Source organism: Equus caballus, chromosome X, assembly GCF_041296265.1.
Source record: "Equus caballus isolate H_3958 breed thoroughbred chromosome X, TB-T2T, whole genome shotgun sequence".
NCBI lineage: Eukaryota > Metazoa > Chordata > Mammalia > Perissodactyla > Equidae > Equus > Equus caballus.
The window spans coordinates 137,570,451-137,587,574 of NC_091715.1; the positions used below are offsets into that span (position 1 = coordinate 137,570,451).

At 38.1% G+C, this 17,124-nt stretch overlaps 1 protein-coding gene across 1 annotated transcript; it reads left to right on the forward strand.

The window, feature by feature from the left end:
• Positions 1-5,346: 5,346 nt before the first annotated feature.
• LOC100056183 (RNA polymerase II elongation factor ELL2-like) lies at positions 5,347-16,215 on the forward strand. Its single transcript, XM_023633720.2, has 2 exons — positions 5,347-5,455; positions 14,280-16,215. The coding sequence occupies exons 1-2, from the start codon at positions 5,448-5,450 to the stop codon at positions 15,883-15,885; spliced, it is 1,614 nt and encodes a 537-aa protein (XP_023489488.1). The 5' UTR covers positions 5,347-5,447; the 3' UTR covers positions 15,886-16,215.
• Positions 16,216-17,124: the final 909 nt, after the last annotated feature.

Below are 17,124 nucleotides of genomic sequence, written 5' to 3' on the forward strand. Positions count from 1 at the left end.
CTTCCATATAGAGTAGAAGTGTTTTATGTGTACTACCATGTGTTACACAGAATATTAAAAATTCATGAACTCATGGTCAAGATTTAGTTAATGATTTCTCTTGTTTCTTCAAGAATTTTCTTAATTGAAGCTGACTTTTTTGGAACCAGTGCCTTGACTCATGCTCAGGCATGAGCAGTTTATCCACAGCTGCTTTTACACCATGAGTGCAAATGTCCACATGGCGAGTAAGACAAATAATGCCTTACTATTATTGAGGACATAGTTTTGACCTCATAACCCCCATGAAAGAGTCTTGGGGACCCCCAGAAATCTGTAGACCACCCTTTGAGAATAGCCGCTAAGGGTAAGTCACTGTCCATGGACACCTTAAATGGAGAGGTTTCTTTTGTAAAGGAATAAAACATTCTGATTGGCAAGTATAGAGAAATGACAATGTACTTTGTATATTTGGAATTTCCAATACCTTTTTTATTTTGGTGACTGAGATGATGTTAGGGTGATTTTATTCTAGCCTGTAAACATGACTCAGTTAAAATTTATTGAAAAATTCAATGCAAAAATGCTATCCGTGAGGTAATGTTAGTATCTCTATTTTATACATGAGGAATTTTTAGTTCCAGGAAGTGAATTGATTTCATAATATGTAGGGAAGTCAAAATTTAAAGCCAAGACTGTCTTAATTGAATAGCTGAGATCTTTCTGGTATATCATGTTTTATTCTCATAATATAAATAGTAACTCTGAAAATAAAATGGGGTTAATAATAGAAGTCAATAATTACATGCACATATCAGTATATTTCTATTCCATTTTATATATAAAATATTTAATTGCACATTTTATATGAAACTCAGCCTCAATGAGCTTTTCCATGGATGTTACTTTAAGTTTCTCTCATGATATCTGGTTCAGTTTGAAACCTGAGGCTTCTAACAACTGTCTTTTGACTTCACAAATTAGTGAAGTGAAAATCGATTAATTTTTCATTAGTGCTCTGTCCTTAATCTCTCCAGTGTTTCCTAAGTAATTTCCTTGAGATTTGTTTAGTTTATGGAAATTGCTGGTGGCAGAATTAAGTTTCAGATCTCCCCAAAAGAGATCATCAAAACTTCTCATCAAAGTTAAGAGCTGAGTATGAAAAAGTGTATTTACATTGTTTAGCGACATATCGGGGCCAAATTTTCCGTGATTCCAATTCATCTCTGGACAGTTATGGCTATGATCTTCTGATATTGGCAGAATTGGATGTAACATAAATGTTTGGTTGATCCAGTGTTTTGTGATTCTTTATGCTATCCCCACATACAGCAAAGTCAATAGCACTAGAATTCATTACTCATGGATCTATGCAAACAGGGTCCGTGTATCATAGTTAAAGTTTCATTCATGCCACTCTGGGCTTGAGATGCAGGGTGAGGAGTTGGGAAGATGAACTGAAATGACTTCCTTTCAAGCTGAACACTCTAAACTAACTACAACCTTGAGTTTCTCATCCAAATTCTGTGACTATCCCTTTCCTCTCTATCTATTGGGTTATTTGATTTCATCCTTACCCTAAATGTGGACATTGGTATAGTGGAAAGAACACTGGGAAAGGAATAGGATGGCTTGAGATCTGGCAAATACTGTAACCTAGGGTGTGTCACTTCTTCTTTCTGGGCTTCAGTTTCTTTGACTATAAATGGAAGGGGTTGGGTAAAATGAGCTGAAGTCCTTTCAAGTTCTGTCTCTGTGAGTACAAGGAAAGAGGAAGGAAATTTGTGGTTTAATATTCACCTACAGAATTAATCAAACTATGATCTAAATGATGATACTCCATAATTGCTTTCTTTTGGTAATCCTGGTCAGAATTTTGTTGTCCAGTTTATGCTAAGGTCATAGAGAGACATCCTTATCCTTTGAGGTTGCTTATAGAGCATTCTATCTAATATGTTGACTCCGTCTAACTGTGTCTAAAACACTACCAACATAAGGGATCAATTCAATGGACAAAAATATCAGTTTAACATTAATTTTAAAATATGGGCACTCTTCAAAATTATATGAATGCGTTTTTCCCTCTTTAATACTTTTATTATCCTGGTCAAGATGTAATTTCAAATTGAAAACATCAATAATAAAGAACATCGAAATATGTATTTTTTTATTGAGGTCACATTGGTTTATTATTTTATAAAAGTTTTAGGTGTACAATGGAATATGACTCAGCCACAGAAAGATGAAATCTTGCCGTTTGTGACAACATGGATAGACCTTGAGGGTATTATGTTAAGTGAAAATAAATAAGATGAAGAAAGACAATTACCATATGAGTTCACTCACATGTGGAAGATAAACAAATAAACAAACACGTAGATATGGAGAACAGATTGGTGGTTACCAAAGGGGAAGGGGCAGGGGAAGGGAAAAAGGGGTACAGGGGCACATAGGTATGGTGGTGAATGGCAACTAGACTTTTGGTTGTGAACACAATGCAGTCTATACAGAGGTCAACATATAATGATCGAAATATAATGATGTACAAAATATTTATTTAAAGGTATTTTTTTAATTCATGAAAGCTCATAAAAAGGAGTATAATATAGGAAATATAATGATATTAAAGTGACTGTGAGCCAAAAGTCCCAAACAGATTAAATTATACACAAAGGTTATGCTAACCAAATTGAGACTATTTAGAATATTGTCCTTTTCGAATGTGCAGTCTTGGTTGCTAAAAATAATGATAGAACACAGTGTTACTGTATTGATCTAAGAAACACCCAATTGGCCCTATGCATGCTGGGCATTACTGGACAGCACAAGTGCCTACACTTGCCTAAAATGCCATTTGATAATGTGCCAGGCAGGTTTGCTTAGCATTATTACACATTTGCAGAAAGCTCAGTCCTAATGGTTTTCACTTAGCAAGGAGGCATTTTTAGAACAATAATCACTGCTTTGAACAATATTTGTATTTATAATATTCTGTTCTGAGTGGAAAGCAAAACTACTACTTAGAAATCAAAAGTTGGGGGCCAGCCCGGTGGCGCAGCGGTTAAATTCGCACGTTCAGCTTCTGAGCGGCCCAGGGTTCGCTGGTTTGGATCTCAGGTGGGGACACAGCACTGGTTGGCATGCCATGCTGTGGTAGGCGACCCACATATAAAGTAGAGGGAGATGGGTATGGACGTTAGCTCAGGGCCAGGCTTCCTCAGCAAAAAGAGGAGGATTTGGCAGTAGTTAGCTCAGGGCCAATCTTCCTCAAAAAAAAAAAAAAAAAAAAGAAATCAAAAGTTGAATGGTCACTACTGTTGAGGAGAACAATCAGAATATAGGAGAATGGCTACTAACTCTGGTTTCTGGGGGGTCTCAATATTGGAGTTTTCTCACTCTACTTAGCAGGACAGTTAGAACAAAAGTTACAACATGGCTCTGGAAGGAACAATGACCTCAGCATTAAGTACAAAGGAATTTCAGAGCGGTAGGAAGATGGGAATAGAATCTTCCCTTGAAATGGTTTCTATATAAGGAAAGTACTGAATTAATCATACTCCACATGCTGCTTTAATTCGGGCATTTCCAATTGCCTTTGTCGACTTACCTTCTGTTTCATTGTATTCTCGGGCAAACAGATCACAGCAGTGCTGCAGATTACTGTAAAAATTTGAGATAAGAAATTTGAGTATGTGGAAAAGATTATTCCATAAGACTATGAAATTCTGAATCAAAACACTAGAAGCATTACAAAGTCATTTGAGGAGTAAGAACCATCTATAATCAGTGCATACGGATACACAGAAGCATGAGTGTAATACATGAAAGTCTGTGCTTTCAAATTTTAGTGGAAGTAATGCCTGTCAAAGCCATTACTGTTAGCATGCTCTAGGGTGTTGTGGAGGACTTTGCCATTGACTACTGGCATATATGTACCAAAAGAAATGTGAATGTTGTCACAAATGTGTGCTTGTGAGTGATAACATTCAGCTGTATATTACAAAATATGTAGAAGCCACACTCTTTCTTCCAAGAATTTAAAATCTAAGGAAGAGGACTGTAAAGAGACTAGGTATAGGTTTAATTGTCTAAAAAGAAAATAAATACAGAGTGCAACAAGGGTGTTTAATAGGATAAACTGACTTGTTCTGGAGTATCAACAAAGGTCTGCTCTCTGTTACGTAATCTGTGTAGAATACTCAATGTTCTCTGACTTCTGGTTGCATTTGGCCAATGGGGATACTCTAGTAGGTTAGAGGAAAAGAGGGGAAAAAAGTGGAGATATTTATTCCTCTAGCTCTGGCCCTGCATGGCTGTCGTGGGCTGGTTTTGTCCCTTGACCATCTGTCACTGAACTTCTCCATCTTGCTTGCTATACAATTCTCTCCCTCCTTACTCCTGCTCTAAGTATGTTAGCCACCCTAGGATACCACAGTCTCTTGAAGTTTCTCTACATGTGTTCATATCTTTGTAGTGTCTTGGTTAAACCCACCTTTAATTATCCTAGTTTGGACATGCCATTTGGTTTTATCTGAATCCCTGACTAATAGATGGTCTATTAAGGGTATTTAAACTGGGACCAGGAAGATGGCTAGGAGCTTCATAGACAGACAGAGTTGTGTGTGAAGGCATAGGAAGCAGATTGGTAAGGGAGAACATTGCCACCGTGGGACCAGCATATACAAAACCTTCAAGGCAGGAATGAGACTGGTGCATTTTAGCGATGAAAGAAAGGTCAGTAGGCCTGAAGCCTGTAGAACTGAGGGAAGAGTAATGTGAGATGAACTACCGAGTAGAGCAGGGTTAGGAATTTGATGGTATAAAGGTTATTACCAGATGGTTTGTACCTCAGAGGAGGGGATAACTTTATGAATGAATGAATAATTCATTGTTCTCATGATATCACTTTAAAGCAAAAAAAGAAAATGTTCTCACTTCCTAACCCTGACGTACAGAGAGTCAGAGAAAATAAGTGGGTTCATTCTGAGAGGGCTATAGATAAAGCAGCATCCTTGGGGAAAGCCAAGTTTCTTTTCTTCTTTTTAAGATTGGCAGCTGAGCTAACAACTGTTACCAATCTTTTCTTTTTTCTGCTTTATCTCCCCAAATCCCCCCTGTACAGAGTTGCACATCCCAGTTGCAGGTCCTTCTAGTTGTGGCATGTGGGATGCTGCCTCGATGTGGCCTGACGAGCAGTGCCACGTCCCCGCCCAGGATCCAAACCAGCAAAATCCTTGGGCACCACAGTGGAGCATGCGAATTTAACCATTCGGCCACCGGGGCCGGCCCGCCAAGTTTCACTTTAAGGTTGGAGGTGGAGAATGTTAGAGGTGATTGCTAATTGTGATGTAGAAGTTCTAGAAGGTTAGGAATGTGAATGGTTACATAGCAAAGGAAGTGCAGAGCAGTGTGAAGAGGGAAGCATAGAGCTGTGTTGGAGCTTATAATTTGGAAGATGACCCAAAACAATGGATAGGTGAGAAATGGTAGAATTAGTCCTAAACTAGGCCAGACCTCGAGAGGTTTGATAACTGGCAAGAATGGTTTGAATTGGATTATTTTTTATTGAGTTAATGATAGGTTACAATCTTGTGAAATTTCAGTTGTACATTAATGTTTGTCAGTCGTGTTGTAGGTGCACCACTTCACCCTTTGTGCCCACCCCCCACCCCACCTTTCCCCTGGTATCCACTAAACTGTTCTTAGTCCATAATTTTAAATTCCTCATATGAGTGGAGTCATACACAGATTATCCTTCTCTCGCTGGCTTATTTCACTTAACATAATTCCCTCAAGGTCCATCCATGTTATTGCAAATGGAATGATTTTGCTCTGTTTTGTGGCTGAGTAGTATTCCATTGTATATATGTACCACATCTTCTTTATCCATTCGTCTGTTGCTGGGCACTTAGGTTGCTTCCATGTCTTGGCTATTGTAAATAATGCTGCAGTAAACATTGGGGTGCATAGGACTTTTGGAATTGCTGACTTCAAGCTCTTTGGATAAATACCCAGTAGTGGGATAGCTGGATCGTATGGCAGTTCTATTTTTAATTTTTTGAGGAATCTCCATACTGATTTCCATAGTGGCTGCACCAGTTTGCATTCCCACCAGCAGTGTATGAGGGTTTCTTTTTCTCCACAACCTCTCCAACATTTGTTACTATTAGTTTTAGATATTTTTGTCATGCTAACGGGTGTAAGGTGATATCTTAGTGTAGTTTTGATTTGCATTTCCCTGATGATCAGCGATGATGAGCATCTTTTCATGTGCCTATTGGCCATCAGTATATCTTCTTTGGAGAAATGTCTGTTCATGTCTCCTGCCCATTTTTTGATTGGGTTGTTTGATGTTTTGTTGTTGAGTTGCGAGAGTTCTTTATATATTATGGATATTAAGCCTTTGTCAGATATATGACTTGCAAATATTTTTTCCCAGTTAGTGGGTTGTTTTTTTGTTTCAATCCTGTTTTCATTTGCCTTGAAGAAGCTCTTTAGTCTGATGAAGTCCCATTTGTTTATTCTATTATTTCCCTTCTCTGAGAAGGCATGGTGTCCAAAAAGATCCTTTTAATACTGATGTTCAAAGAGTGCACTGCCTACGTTTTCTTCCAGAAGCCTTATGGTTTCAGGTCTCACCTTTAGGTCTTTGATCCATTTTGAGTTTATTTTGGTGAATGGTGTAAAAGAATGGTCAATTTTCATTCTTTTACATGTGGCTGTCCAGTTTTCCCAGCACCATTTGTTGAAAAGACTTTCTTTTCTCCATTGTATGCCCTCAGCTCCTTTGTCAATGATAAGCTGTCCATAGATGTGTGGTTTTATTTCTGGGCTTTCAATTCTGTTCCATTGATCTGTGCACCTGTTTTTGTACCAGTACCATGCTGTTTTGATTACTGTAGCTTTGTAGTATGTTTTGAAGTCAGGGATTGTGATGCCTCCCGTTTTGTTCTTTTTTCTCAGGATTGGTTTAGAAATTCGGGGTCTTTTGTTGCCCCATATGAATTTTAGGATTCTTTGTTCTAGTTCTGTAAAGAATGTCATTGGGATTCTGATTGGGATGGCGTTGAATCTGTAGATTGCTTTAGGTAGAACGGACATTTTTTTTTGGGGGGGGGGCTGGCCCCGTGGCCGAGTGGTTAAGTTCGCACGCTCCGCTGCAGGCGGCCCAGTGTTTCGTTGGTTCGAATCCTGGGCACGGACATGGCACTGCTCATCAAACCACGCTGAGGCAGCGTCCCACATGCCACAACTAGAAGGACCCACAATGAAGAAGATACAACTATGTACCGGGGGGCTTTGGGGAGAAAAAGGAAAAAATGAAAAAAAAATCTTTAAAAAAAAAAAAAACGGACATTTTAACTATGTTTATTCTTCCAATCCCTGTACATGGAATGTCTTTCCATCTCCTTATGTCGTCATCCAATTCTCTCAGAAAGGCCTTGTAATTTTCATTATATAGGTCCTTCACTTCCTTAGTTAAATTTATCCCAAGGTATTTTATTCTTTTTGTTGCAATTGTGAATGGTATTGTGTTCTTGAGTTCTTTTTCTGTTGGTTCATTACTGGAGTATAGAAATGCTACTGATTTATGCAAATTGATTTTATACCCTGCAACTTTGCTGTAGTTGTTGATTACTTCTAACAGTTTTCCAATGGATTCTTTGGGGTTTTCTATATATAAGATCATGTCGTCTGCAAACAGTGAGAGTTTCACTTCTTCCCTCCCTATTTGGATTCCTTTTATTCCTTTTTCTTGCCTGATTGCTCTGGCCAGGACCTCCAGTATTATGTTAAATAAGAGTGGTGATAGAGGGCATCCTTGTCTTGTTCCTGTTTTCAGGGGGATGGCGTTCAGTTTTTGCCAATTGAGTATGATGTTGGCTATGGGTTTGTCATATATGGCCTTTATTATGTTGAGGTAGTTTCCTTCTATGCCCATTTTGTTCAGAGTTTTTATCATAAATGGCTGTTGGATCTTGTCAAATGCCTTCTCTGCATCTATTGAGATGATCACGTGGTTTTTATTCCTCAGTTTGTTGATGTGGTGTATCATGTTGATTGATTTGCGGATGTTGAACCATCCCTGTGTCCCTGGTATGAATCCCACCTGATCATGATGTATGATCCTTTTGATGAATTGCTGAATTCTGGTTGCCAAAATTTTGTTTAGAATTTTTGCATCTATGTTCATCAGTGATATTGGCCTGTAATTCTCTTTTTTCATGGAGCCTTTGTCAGGTTTTGGTATCAGGGTGTTGTTGGCCTCATAGAATGTGTTAGGAAGTGTTCCATCTTCCCTAATTTTTTGGAATAGCTTGAAAAGGATAGGCATTAAATCCTCTCTGAAAGTTTGGTAGAATTCCCCAGGAAAGCCATCTGGTCCTGGGGTTTTATTCTTTGGGATGTTTTTTATTGCTGTTTCAATCTCTTTCCTTGTGATTGGTCTGTTCAAATTGTCTGCCTCTTCTTGAGTGAGCTTTGGGAGATTGTAGGAGTCCAAGAATTTATCCATTTCCTCTAGGTTATCCATTCTGTTGGCATATAGTTTTTTGTAGTATTCTCTTATAATCTGTTGTATTTCTGCAGCGTCTGTTGTTATTTCTCCTCGCTCATTTCTGATTTTGTTTATTTGAGCTTTCTCCCTTTTTTTCTCTGTACGTCTGGCTAGTGGTTTGTCAATTTTATTTATCTTCTCAAAAAATCAGCTCTTTGTTTCATTGATCCTTTCTACTGCCTTTTTCGTTTCAATAGTATTTATTTCTGCTCTGATTTTTATTATTTCTCTCCTAAGAATGATTTGAATTGGATTTAACTGGTTACTACTTTGTTTACTACAAACCCAGCAAACAGGCTATAGAATGGATATCCGTGAGATCCAAGATACCTGGTATAAATGAGCAGGCAAGCTCCACATGCCTCCTGCTCTCTCACAGAGGATTACACACAGGTCAGAGTGTGGTGGCCTCATTAGGTTGAGCGGAGTGACCACAGCGGTCAGTGACATGTTTAGAAGCATTATCAAAGTATAGTAAGAAAAAAGGTACAAGTATGTCACTTTGAGATTGACTGATAATGTCTTGTCATTTTAACTGCTTCAGTATTTGCTAGAGAGCCAGGTAGAATGATAATTGGCTTGCCAAAACAGGACAGCAACAGTACAATGATCTCTCACAATATATTAGTTGTGTAGTTATTTTATTTGTTATTCTCACCCAATCACATAGTGCCTTGTGAACTAACCATCTATTTCATAGTAGTAACAAGGTGGCATGTTAGACGATGTAGAAAAGAAATTCAATTTTGTTAGAGTGTAATTTATTATTGCCCCCTACTTAATCAGAGAGTTAGGATAGTATTCAATAATTTCATCTACTAACTTTTTCTTAAAGCCCATGAAAAGAAATAACTTTTCAGCAGTGCTAATTAGGACACAACTGTGTTCCTATCCTGTATGCCTCCAAACAGAGAAATCTAGCATGATTCCTCAAGCTTTCCTTATTTTGATACCAGTTTTTGGACTTGATGAGATAAAATTTGAGTGCTCTTCGTATAATTATTGTGTATGCAAGAAATTATACTCATGTTTTTCTCTGTGATTATTGCCATTACTCTTAAGTTTCAGGTCTTTTGTTGTCTTATGATTTCATTTTTGAATTCTTTGATATATCTGGAATTCATTCTATAATATGTTATGAAGGGAGATTCTAACATGATAGTTTTGCAAAAAGGTTGACAACTTGTCTTAAGCAGTGTTGCTGTAAAGATCTACCCCTTATACATGATTACTGATTGTCTTTTTATCATCTACTGAGAGAATTTTTTTTTTTTGGTGAGGAATAATGGCCCAGAGCTAATATCTGTTGCCAATCTTCCTCTTTTTGCTTGAGGAAGATTGTCCCTGAGCTAACATCTATGTCAATATTCCTCCATTTTTGGCATGTGGGATGTTGCCACAGCATGGTTTGATGGGCTATGTGTAGGTCTGTGCCTGGGATCCAAACCCGAGAACACTGGGCCACTGAAGCAGAGCACATGAACCTAACCACTGTGCAACCGGGCCAGCCCCCTGATCTACTAAATTTCTGGACTCAGTGTCTCAAATATCTGTTCATTTTCAATCTCTTATTATGCTAGTTCCTCACTCTGTTAATTATCATAGCTTTGTGTTATCAGGAAGGGATAACTCCGTGCTGTTAGTCTCCTTTTGTGAAATTGTTTTAGCTTTTCTTACAGTTAAATTTTAGAATAGTTTTGACAGATTTAAGGAAAAAAATCTTGCTCAAGTTTTTATTGTAATTGCTCTAAATGCATGTAGTAATATGAAAATATTTGGCATCTTTACAACATTCAGTTTTCTTTTCAGAAGTCAGGAAATCTTGCTTTGTGTTTTCAAGTATTTTTTTTATGTCTATCAATACCGTTTCTTACTTTTTGTCATAAAGTGCCCCTCTTCCCAGTCTCTTGGTAAGTAATAATTTTTTTGTTGTCCTTTCCACTGGGAATAGGACTACCCTAGAAATACTTTATTTATTCTCTCAAAGGTTGCAGAGTTAAAGATACCAATGGATACATTATTTCCTCCTGTCTACTACAGGTCTTCAGGAAGAATCAAACAGAGCACTTGTGCATACATTGGAACATTAGATTGTGGAATATAGTTTAGCGGTTTATTGGTTTTCGGAGGAAGTATTTTACATTCTCTCTGCAACAGTGACTTCACTTTTTTAAAAACAAATATACCGTGAAGTTAACAGGAACATGAAAAAAAATCTTAAAGAGGAACAGAACATCTCTCTGACATTAACAGACTTAACGTGACTCCTTGACGTGACAGTAAAGTATCTTCACCCGGAGAAGTCCAAAGGTAGTATTATTCATTCTTTTGACAAACATTTAGAGCGTGCCTTCTGCTATGCACTTGCTACTTCTAGAGCGAGGTACTGGAGACAAAAAGAAAGGGTCATACAAATTTGAGTAGAATGCAGTTGGCATAGAGGTAGAGGTAGATGTCAGAGTCTAGTGGAGGAGACAAACACATAAGTAATATATCATGCAATGCGTGGTGTTTTTCATAGAGATAATCATAATGAAGTAAAGTATTAGTTTTGACCAGAGGGAGATCTTATATATGATGTCACATTTGAGGTGGGTTTCTAAGAAATTAGAAATTTCACTGTTTGAACCCAACACACTTGAGATTTAAAAGTAGAGAGCGTTGATGTATTCATCTGTTCAACACATATACGTTGAGGCCTTAATGTGTGTGCCAGGCACTGCTCCAGGCATTGGAGATACAGCAGTGCAAAAGACTGACAGAATCCAAGCCCTCATTAAACTTCTATTCTGGTGACAGTGACTTAAATTAAACAGACAAATATATGTAATATAATTTCAAGTAGTAAATATTCTATAAGGAAAAGTAAGATAGTGGAAAGACAGCACTGGAGTGGGTGTGTGCGTAGGTCACTCTTTTAGACAAAATGGTCATGAAAGGACTTTCTAAATAAAGTAAAGGAACAATGTAAGGAAGGATCTAGGGGAAGAACATTAGTGGGCAGAAGAAATATCAAGTGAAAGGCTAACACAGGAACAAGATTGTGGGCAAGTTCAGAGAATAGTAAACACATCAATGTAGCATTTAGATACATGGCACAAGCTTTAGGGTAGGTTAGGGACAGAGTAAGAAGGGCCTGGTATGCCACACCAAAGAGTTTCATTTTTTTCTCTTTTTCCCAGCTTTATTGAGATCTAATTGATATTTAACAATGTATAAGTTTAAGGTATACAAAGTGTTGATTTGACACACTTATATACTGCAAAATAATTACCAACGTAGCATTAGCTAACACCTGCATCACGTCACCTAATTGCCATATTTTTGTGATGAGAACATTTAAGGTCTACTCTCTTAGCAATTTTCAGTTATATAAACAGCATTATTAACTATAATCACTATGATTTGCATCAGATCCTGAGAACTTATTCATTTTATAACTGGAAATTTGTGTTCTTTGACCAACATCTCCCTTTTCCCCCACCCTTCAGCTCCTGGTAACCACCATTCTAGACTTTGTTTCTATGAGTTTTTTTTTTTTAAGAATCAACATGTAAGTGATATCATACAGTATTTTGTTTTCCTCTGTTTGACTTATTACACTTAGCATAATGCCCTCTAGTGTCATCCATGTCGTTACAAATGGCAGGATGTCTTTCTTTCTCATGGATAAATAATATTCCATTGCATATATACACCACATCATCGTTATCAATTTATTCACTGATGGGCACTTAGGTTGTTTCCATGTCTTGGCTATCGTGAATAATGCTGCAATGAACATGGGAGTAGAGCTATCTTTTTGAGATCCTGATTTCATTTCCTTTGGATATATACCTGGAAGTGGGATTGCTGGATCATATGGTAGTCCTATTTTTAATTGATTGAGGAACCTCCACACTGGTTTCCATAGTGGTTGCACCAATTTACACTGCCACCAAAAGGGCACAAGTGTTCCTTATTCTCTGCATCCTCACTAACTCTTGTTATCTCTTGTCTTTTTGATGATAGTCATTCTAACATTCTAATTCAATGAGTTGATATCTCATTACGGTTGTGAGTTGCATTTCCCTGATGATTAGTGATGTTGAGTACCTCTTCATTAGTTTTATTCTTTAAGTAATGGGAACCATCACTTTTTTTTTTCCCCCTTAAAGATTGGTTCTGGGATATGATCTGTTGCCAATCTTTTTTTTCTCCTCTTCTTCTCCCCAAAGCCTCCCAGTACATAGTTCTATATTGTTGTTGTAGTCCCTCTAGTTGTGGCATGTGGGACACCGCCTCAACATGGCCTAATGAGCAGTACTATGTCCCTGCCCGGGATCCAAACTGGCAAAACCTTGGGCTGCTGAAGCGGAGTGCGGGAACTTAACCACTTGGCCAAGGGCTGGCTCCCCCATCACTTGTTTTAAAGCAAAGTTGATTAGAATTATTGTCGATAATTTGGAAGATGGTTCAGAACAAGAAAAGACTGGAGGCAATAAATCAATCTAGTAAGAGAGTATATAGCATTGGCTAAGATGTTCTCGGCCTAAATTTGGACAATGGCTGTGGTATGAGAGAGAAAGTGGGGGATTTAAGATGTTATGCAGGAAAACTTGAAAAGAATGTAGGCATCGTGAGAACAAGGATTTTTGTTTGTTTCTGTTTTGTTCATTACAATATTCCCAAGCATCTAGAACACTGTCTGGCACATGATAGCTACTCAATAACCATCTATTATATGAATGGGAAATTTGATGGCTGACTAGAAGTTTTGGAGGGAAATTAATGAGAAGTATGTTTGAGGGAGTAGTAGAAGATTACTCTGAGGTTTTCTAGTTGTGTGATAAGGTAGAAGGTGATGCCATCAGTTAAGGTAGGCAAAGCTGAGAATAACATTGACTGAGAGTGTGAAGTGGGTAACGAGGGAGAATTGTGCCTATTATCTTCTGGGGTGAAACTAGTTGGAACTGGTTTCTCGTAATCTGTGTACATTCTGTGATTCAATTGTACACCTTTAGCATACCTAGCTGCAAGCTTTCTTTCAGCATGGGCGATTTTACCTGGATAATTGTGATTTCCTGAGGATCCTCTAAGTGAGAAGTGCAAAGAAACAGAATAATGGGCATAAGTGGCAAGCTAAGGAAATGAAAATTCCTTCCACTCATTGGCGATGGTTAAAAAGTTGAGAAAGAGGAACAAGCACCTCTAAAATGTTTGCTTTTACCCACTATTAATACAAAATAAGTTGTTTAGCTACCAAATGAGAGCCCCTATTGATAGGTTAGGCTCCAATTGCAAGAAGGTCTCAACAGCCCCCTTGCCTGTCAGAGTAAATGTAAGGAGAACTTCATGCTAACTCCGCGAAGTGGAAGCCTTCCTCTCCAGTTTCCTTGAGTTTGCAGTGCCTGTTAACGCCCCCAACCAAGCACCTCTACCTGGTGTTGAACTTACTGGGAGGAGATGACTTCTACGCACTGAGCTCAGAGAAGAACTTAGCACTTTCCAGTTAGAGTTAAGAGTTCCTCCTGAAGAGAAACTAAAAATGTGAAAGGAAGAACACTGGAAAGTGATTAGATTTTTATAATCGACTTTACCAACCTAGGTTCTATCTCAACCAGGCACTTCTTGCCTTTGTTCCAGTAGGAAAAAATCTTTTAGAATTACATTTCACAAACAATAGCAATAAGAAACACAATTTTTGCCAAAGAGAGTCATTGTTTTCTAAAGTATTTTACTGTTTAAACTTTGATCTTTCCAGATATGACTATACAGCAGCCTCTCAAGGCAGAGCAGGAGAGGAAGTGGTGCACCAAGGAGAGGTGGCAGTGGGAGAGGCAGATGGCATAGAGCCGAGGCAGGACAATGTCACTTTACTTCCCATGCAGCTTACCAAGCCAGCCATTCAGGCAATTGACTCTAATCCATACCACGAGAACACAGTACCCCCTCAAACTTCTCGTCAGTTCCAAGGACTCCAAGGGCCTATCAAAATCCCCCCAAACAATTCACCAACTGATGTATCCAACTTTAACTTTCAATTGTCAAATGTGAGTAAAGACAACCATCAAGACCATACTCAACAAACTGTCTCAGGCTATAGTCCCTCACAGCTCAGTTGGCTGCACTTGAGGCGAGATAAAATGACGCAGTGTAGAACAACCAATGCTTCTCAGATAACACCAGTAAGAACCCAGGCAGAAGAGGAATCCTGCAACAAATGGAAAAAAATTGGAAAGCCATGTGGAAAGAAAAGAATGCCAATTCGGAAAGCACCTCAAGCCATTCCAGATCCAGTGCCTGAGAGAAAAAGAACAGCGCCCCTTAACCCTGCATACACAATTCGAAAATCACGAGTTCCCAACAGTGTCCGCTTGCGGCCATATAGGGACAGGGTGATTCACTTACTGGCATTGAAGGACTACAAGAAAACAGAACTGCTTTTTCGACTTCGGAAAGATGGTGTGGAACAAAATGACGAGAACTCCCTTGAAAATATCCTAAACCAAGTAGCCAATCTGAATACTCAGGATTTTTCATATACCTTAAAGGATTATGTATTTAAAGAACTCCAAAGAGACTGGCCTGGATACAGTGAACTGGACAAGCAGTCATTGGAGTTGGTGCTTTCCCAAAGAGTAGATCCATTTCAGAATGCTACTGACATTAATCACTCAGAATCTTCTATAGGTTCTAGTACAAATGAAACATCATCTCCTCAGAAATGGCTTTTCAATTCTGCTGTTATTGATCCTTTAAAGAAAAAGAAAGTCAGAATATCTCACCTGACAACTACAGTACAGTCAACATCAAACGGTCGTTTGAATAACACCAGTGAAAAATCTGCTGTTGGTCTCCCACCACTCTCTGAAGCTCCTGCCAACCCCATCCCTCCACCATTGCCCACAGCCCGTCTTCCTGTTTCACATGCTCCTCGGCGTGTACGTTCCAACCGCAGTTCTCGCAGCACTGCAGAAGGACCTGGAACCCCAGATCCAGATGGTGACAGTTTTAGTCAAAACAGTAGAATCTTCGAGAGCCAGCAGGGTAAACATACTTTGAAAATGATAGCCTCGATAACAATTCCAATTAAGTATTCGAAGCTCATGGGGAAAAATTATTTGATGCCTGATAAGTTCAAATATGAAATTGTGAAATGCAAAGCAAAGAGCCAAGAGTACAGTATTGAGATCACCGAGAAACAGAAAACAGATCCTGAAAGATGCGGTAAAGGTGCAAAGCTGAATTCCGGGGAAGAAGTTGAAAAGCTTTGCACTGCCTCTGGGAAGACTTGTTCAACATCTAGGCTCCCAGATTATTTGACTGACTATGTCACTATAGTTTCCTCTGAGCAACATAAGCAGTAATGAGCAGGAATTTAGAGCAGAATATGCTGAATATCAGGCCTTGTATGCCAAGATGCGGAATTTATCCAGCATGTTTACTAACTTAAATTCAAAAAGGAAGCACTTTTCTCCAGGCTCAAAAGAATATCAAGACATTGATAAAAAATTCTCACTAGAATATCAGAAGATGAAACAGACGAATCCCAGTTACTATGCGGAAAAATATAGATACCAGTATCTTTATAACAAGCTGTCTCACATTAAAAGATTAATAAGTGATTATGACTGGAAGTAACTAGAGTCATAGCACAAGAATAGTGCGAGGACCAGAATAAATAATTATAAGCTTAATTCTTTAAAAGTCCAAGTTACTTGTGCTAAGATTCTGAAGGGATGAAACTTCTTTGTTGAAACATGTAGTATTATTATTTTAATGTAATTTTAATTTTTCTTTCTTTTTCTGTTTACTTTTGATTGTTATGTTTATGTTTGTTTATATTATCATTTACCTTTCATTTCATTTTACTTTGCTTTTCTGTACTTTTGAAGCTATTTCATCCCCAAATTTGTGTTTTCACTCCCTTTTTAAAAACTATTGAGGATCCAGTGTCTTTGAATCAAAATTGTGCATATTTAAAAAATAACAGGGGCCGGCCCTGTGGCGGAGTGGTTAAGTTAGTGCGCTCCACTTCCACGGCCCAGGGTTGTGCTTGTTCGGATCCTGGGCGTGGACATGGCACCGCTCATCAGGCCACGCTGAGGCTGCCACATCTAGAAGGACTCACAACTAAAATATATAACTATATACTGGGAGTACTTGGGGAGAAAAAACAGAAAAAAAAGAAGATTGTCAACAGTTGTTAGCTCAGGTGCCAATCTTTAAAAAAGATTAAAAAAAATAACCTATAATGAGCAATAGGAAATACTTTTGAATAAATATGTCCTCTTTTTTTAACCTTTAATGCAAATTCATCCTTAAAGCTTAGAAGTTTTGAAATTTGCACAAAATACTGTGATTCATCAAATAGTACACGTTTGTATTTATTTGTTGACCTTGCTTGAAATTGCTACTTGTTTTTATCTTAGGGAACACAAGTTATGTGGTCGAACATGCAAAGATTTTGAACTAACAATTCAAATTGTGTTATCTTTTCAAAGTACTGCCATTTGAAATAGGAAGCAATATGTTTAGAAATCTAAGTTTTTAAATGTTTTCCAAAATTTGAATATTGTCTTCAGTAAATATTTGTCTCCACCATC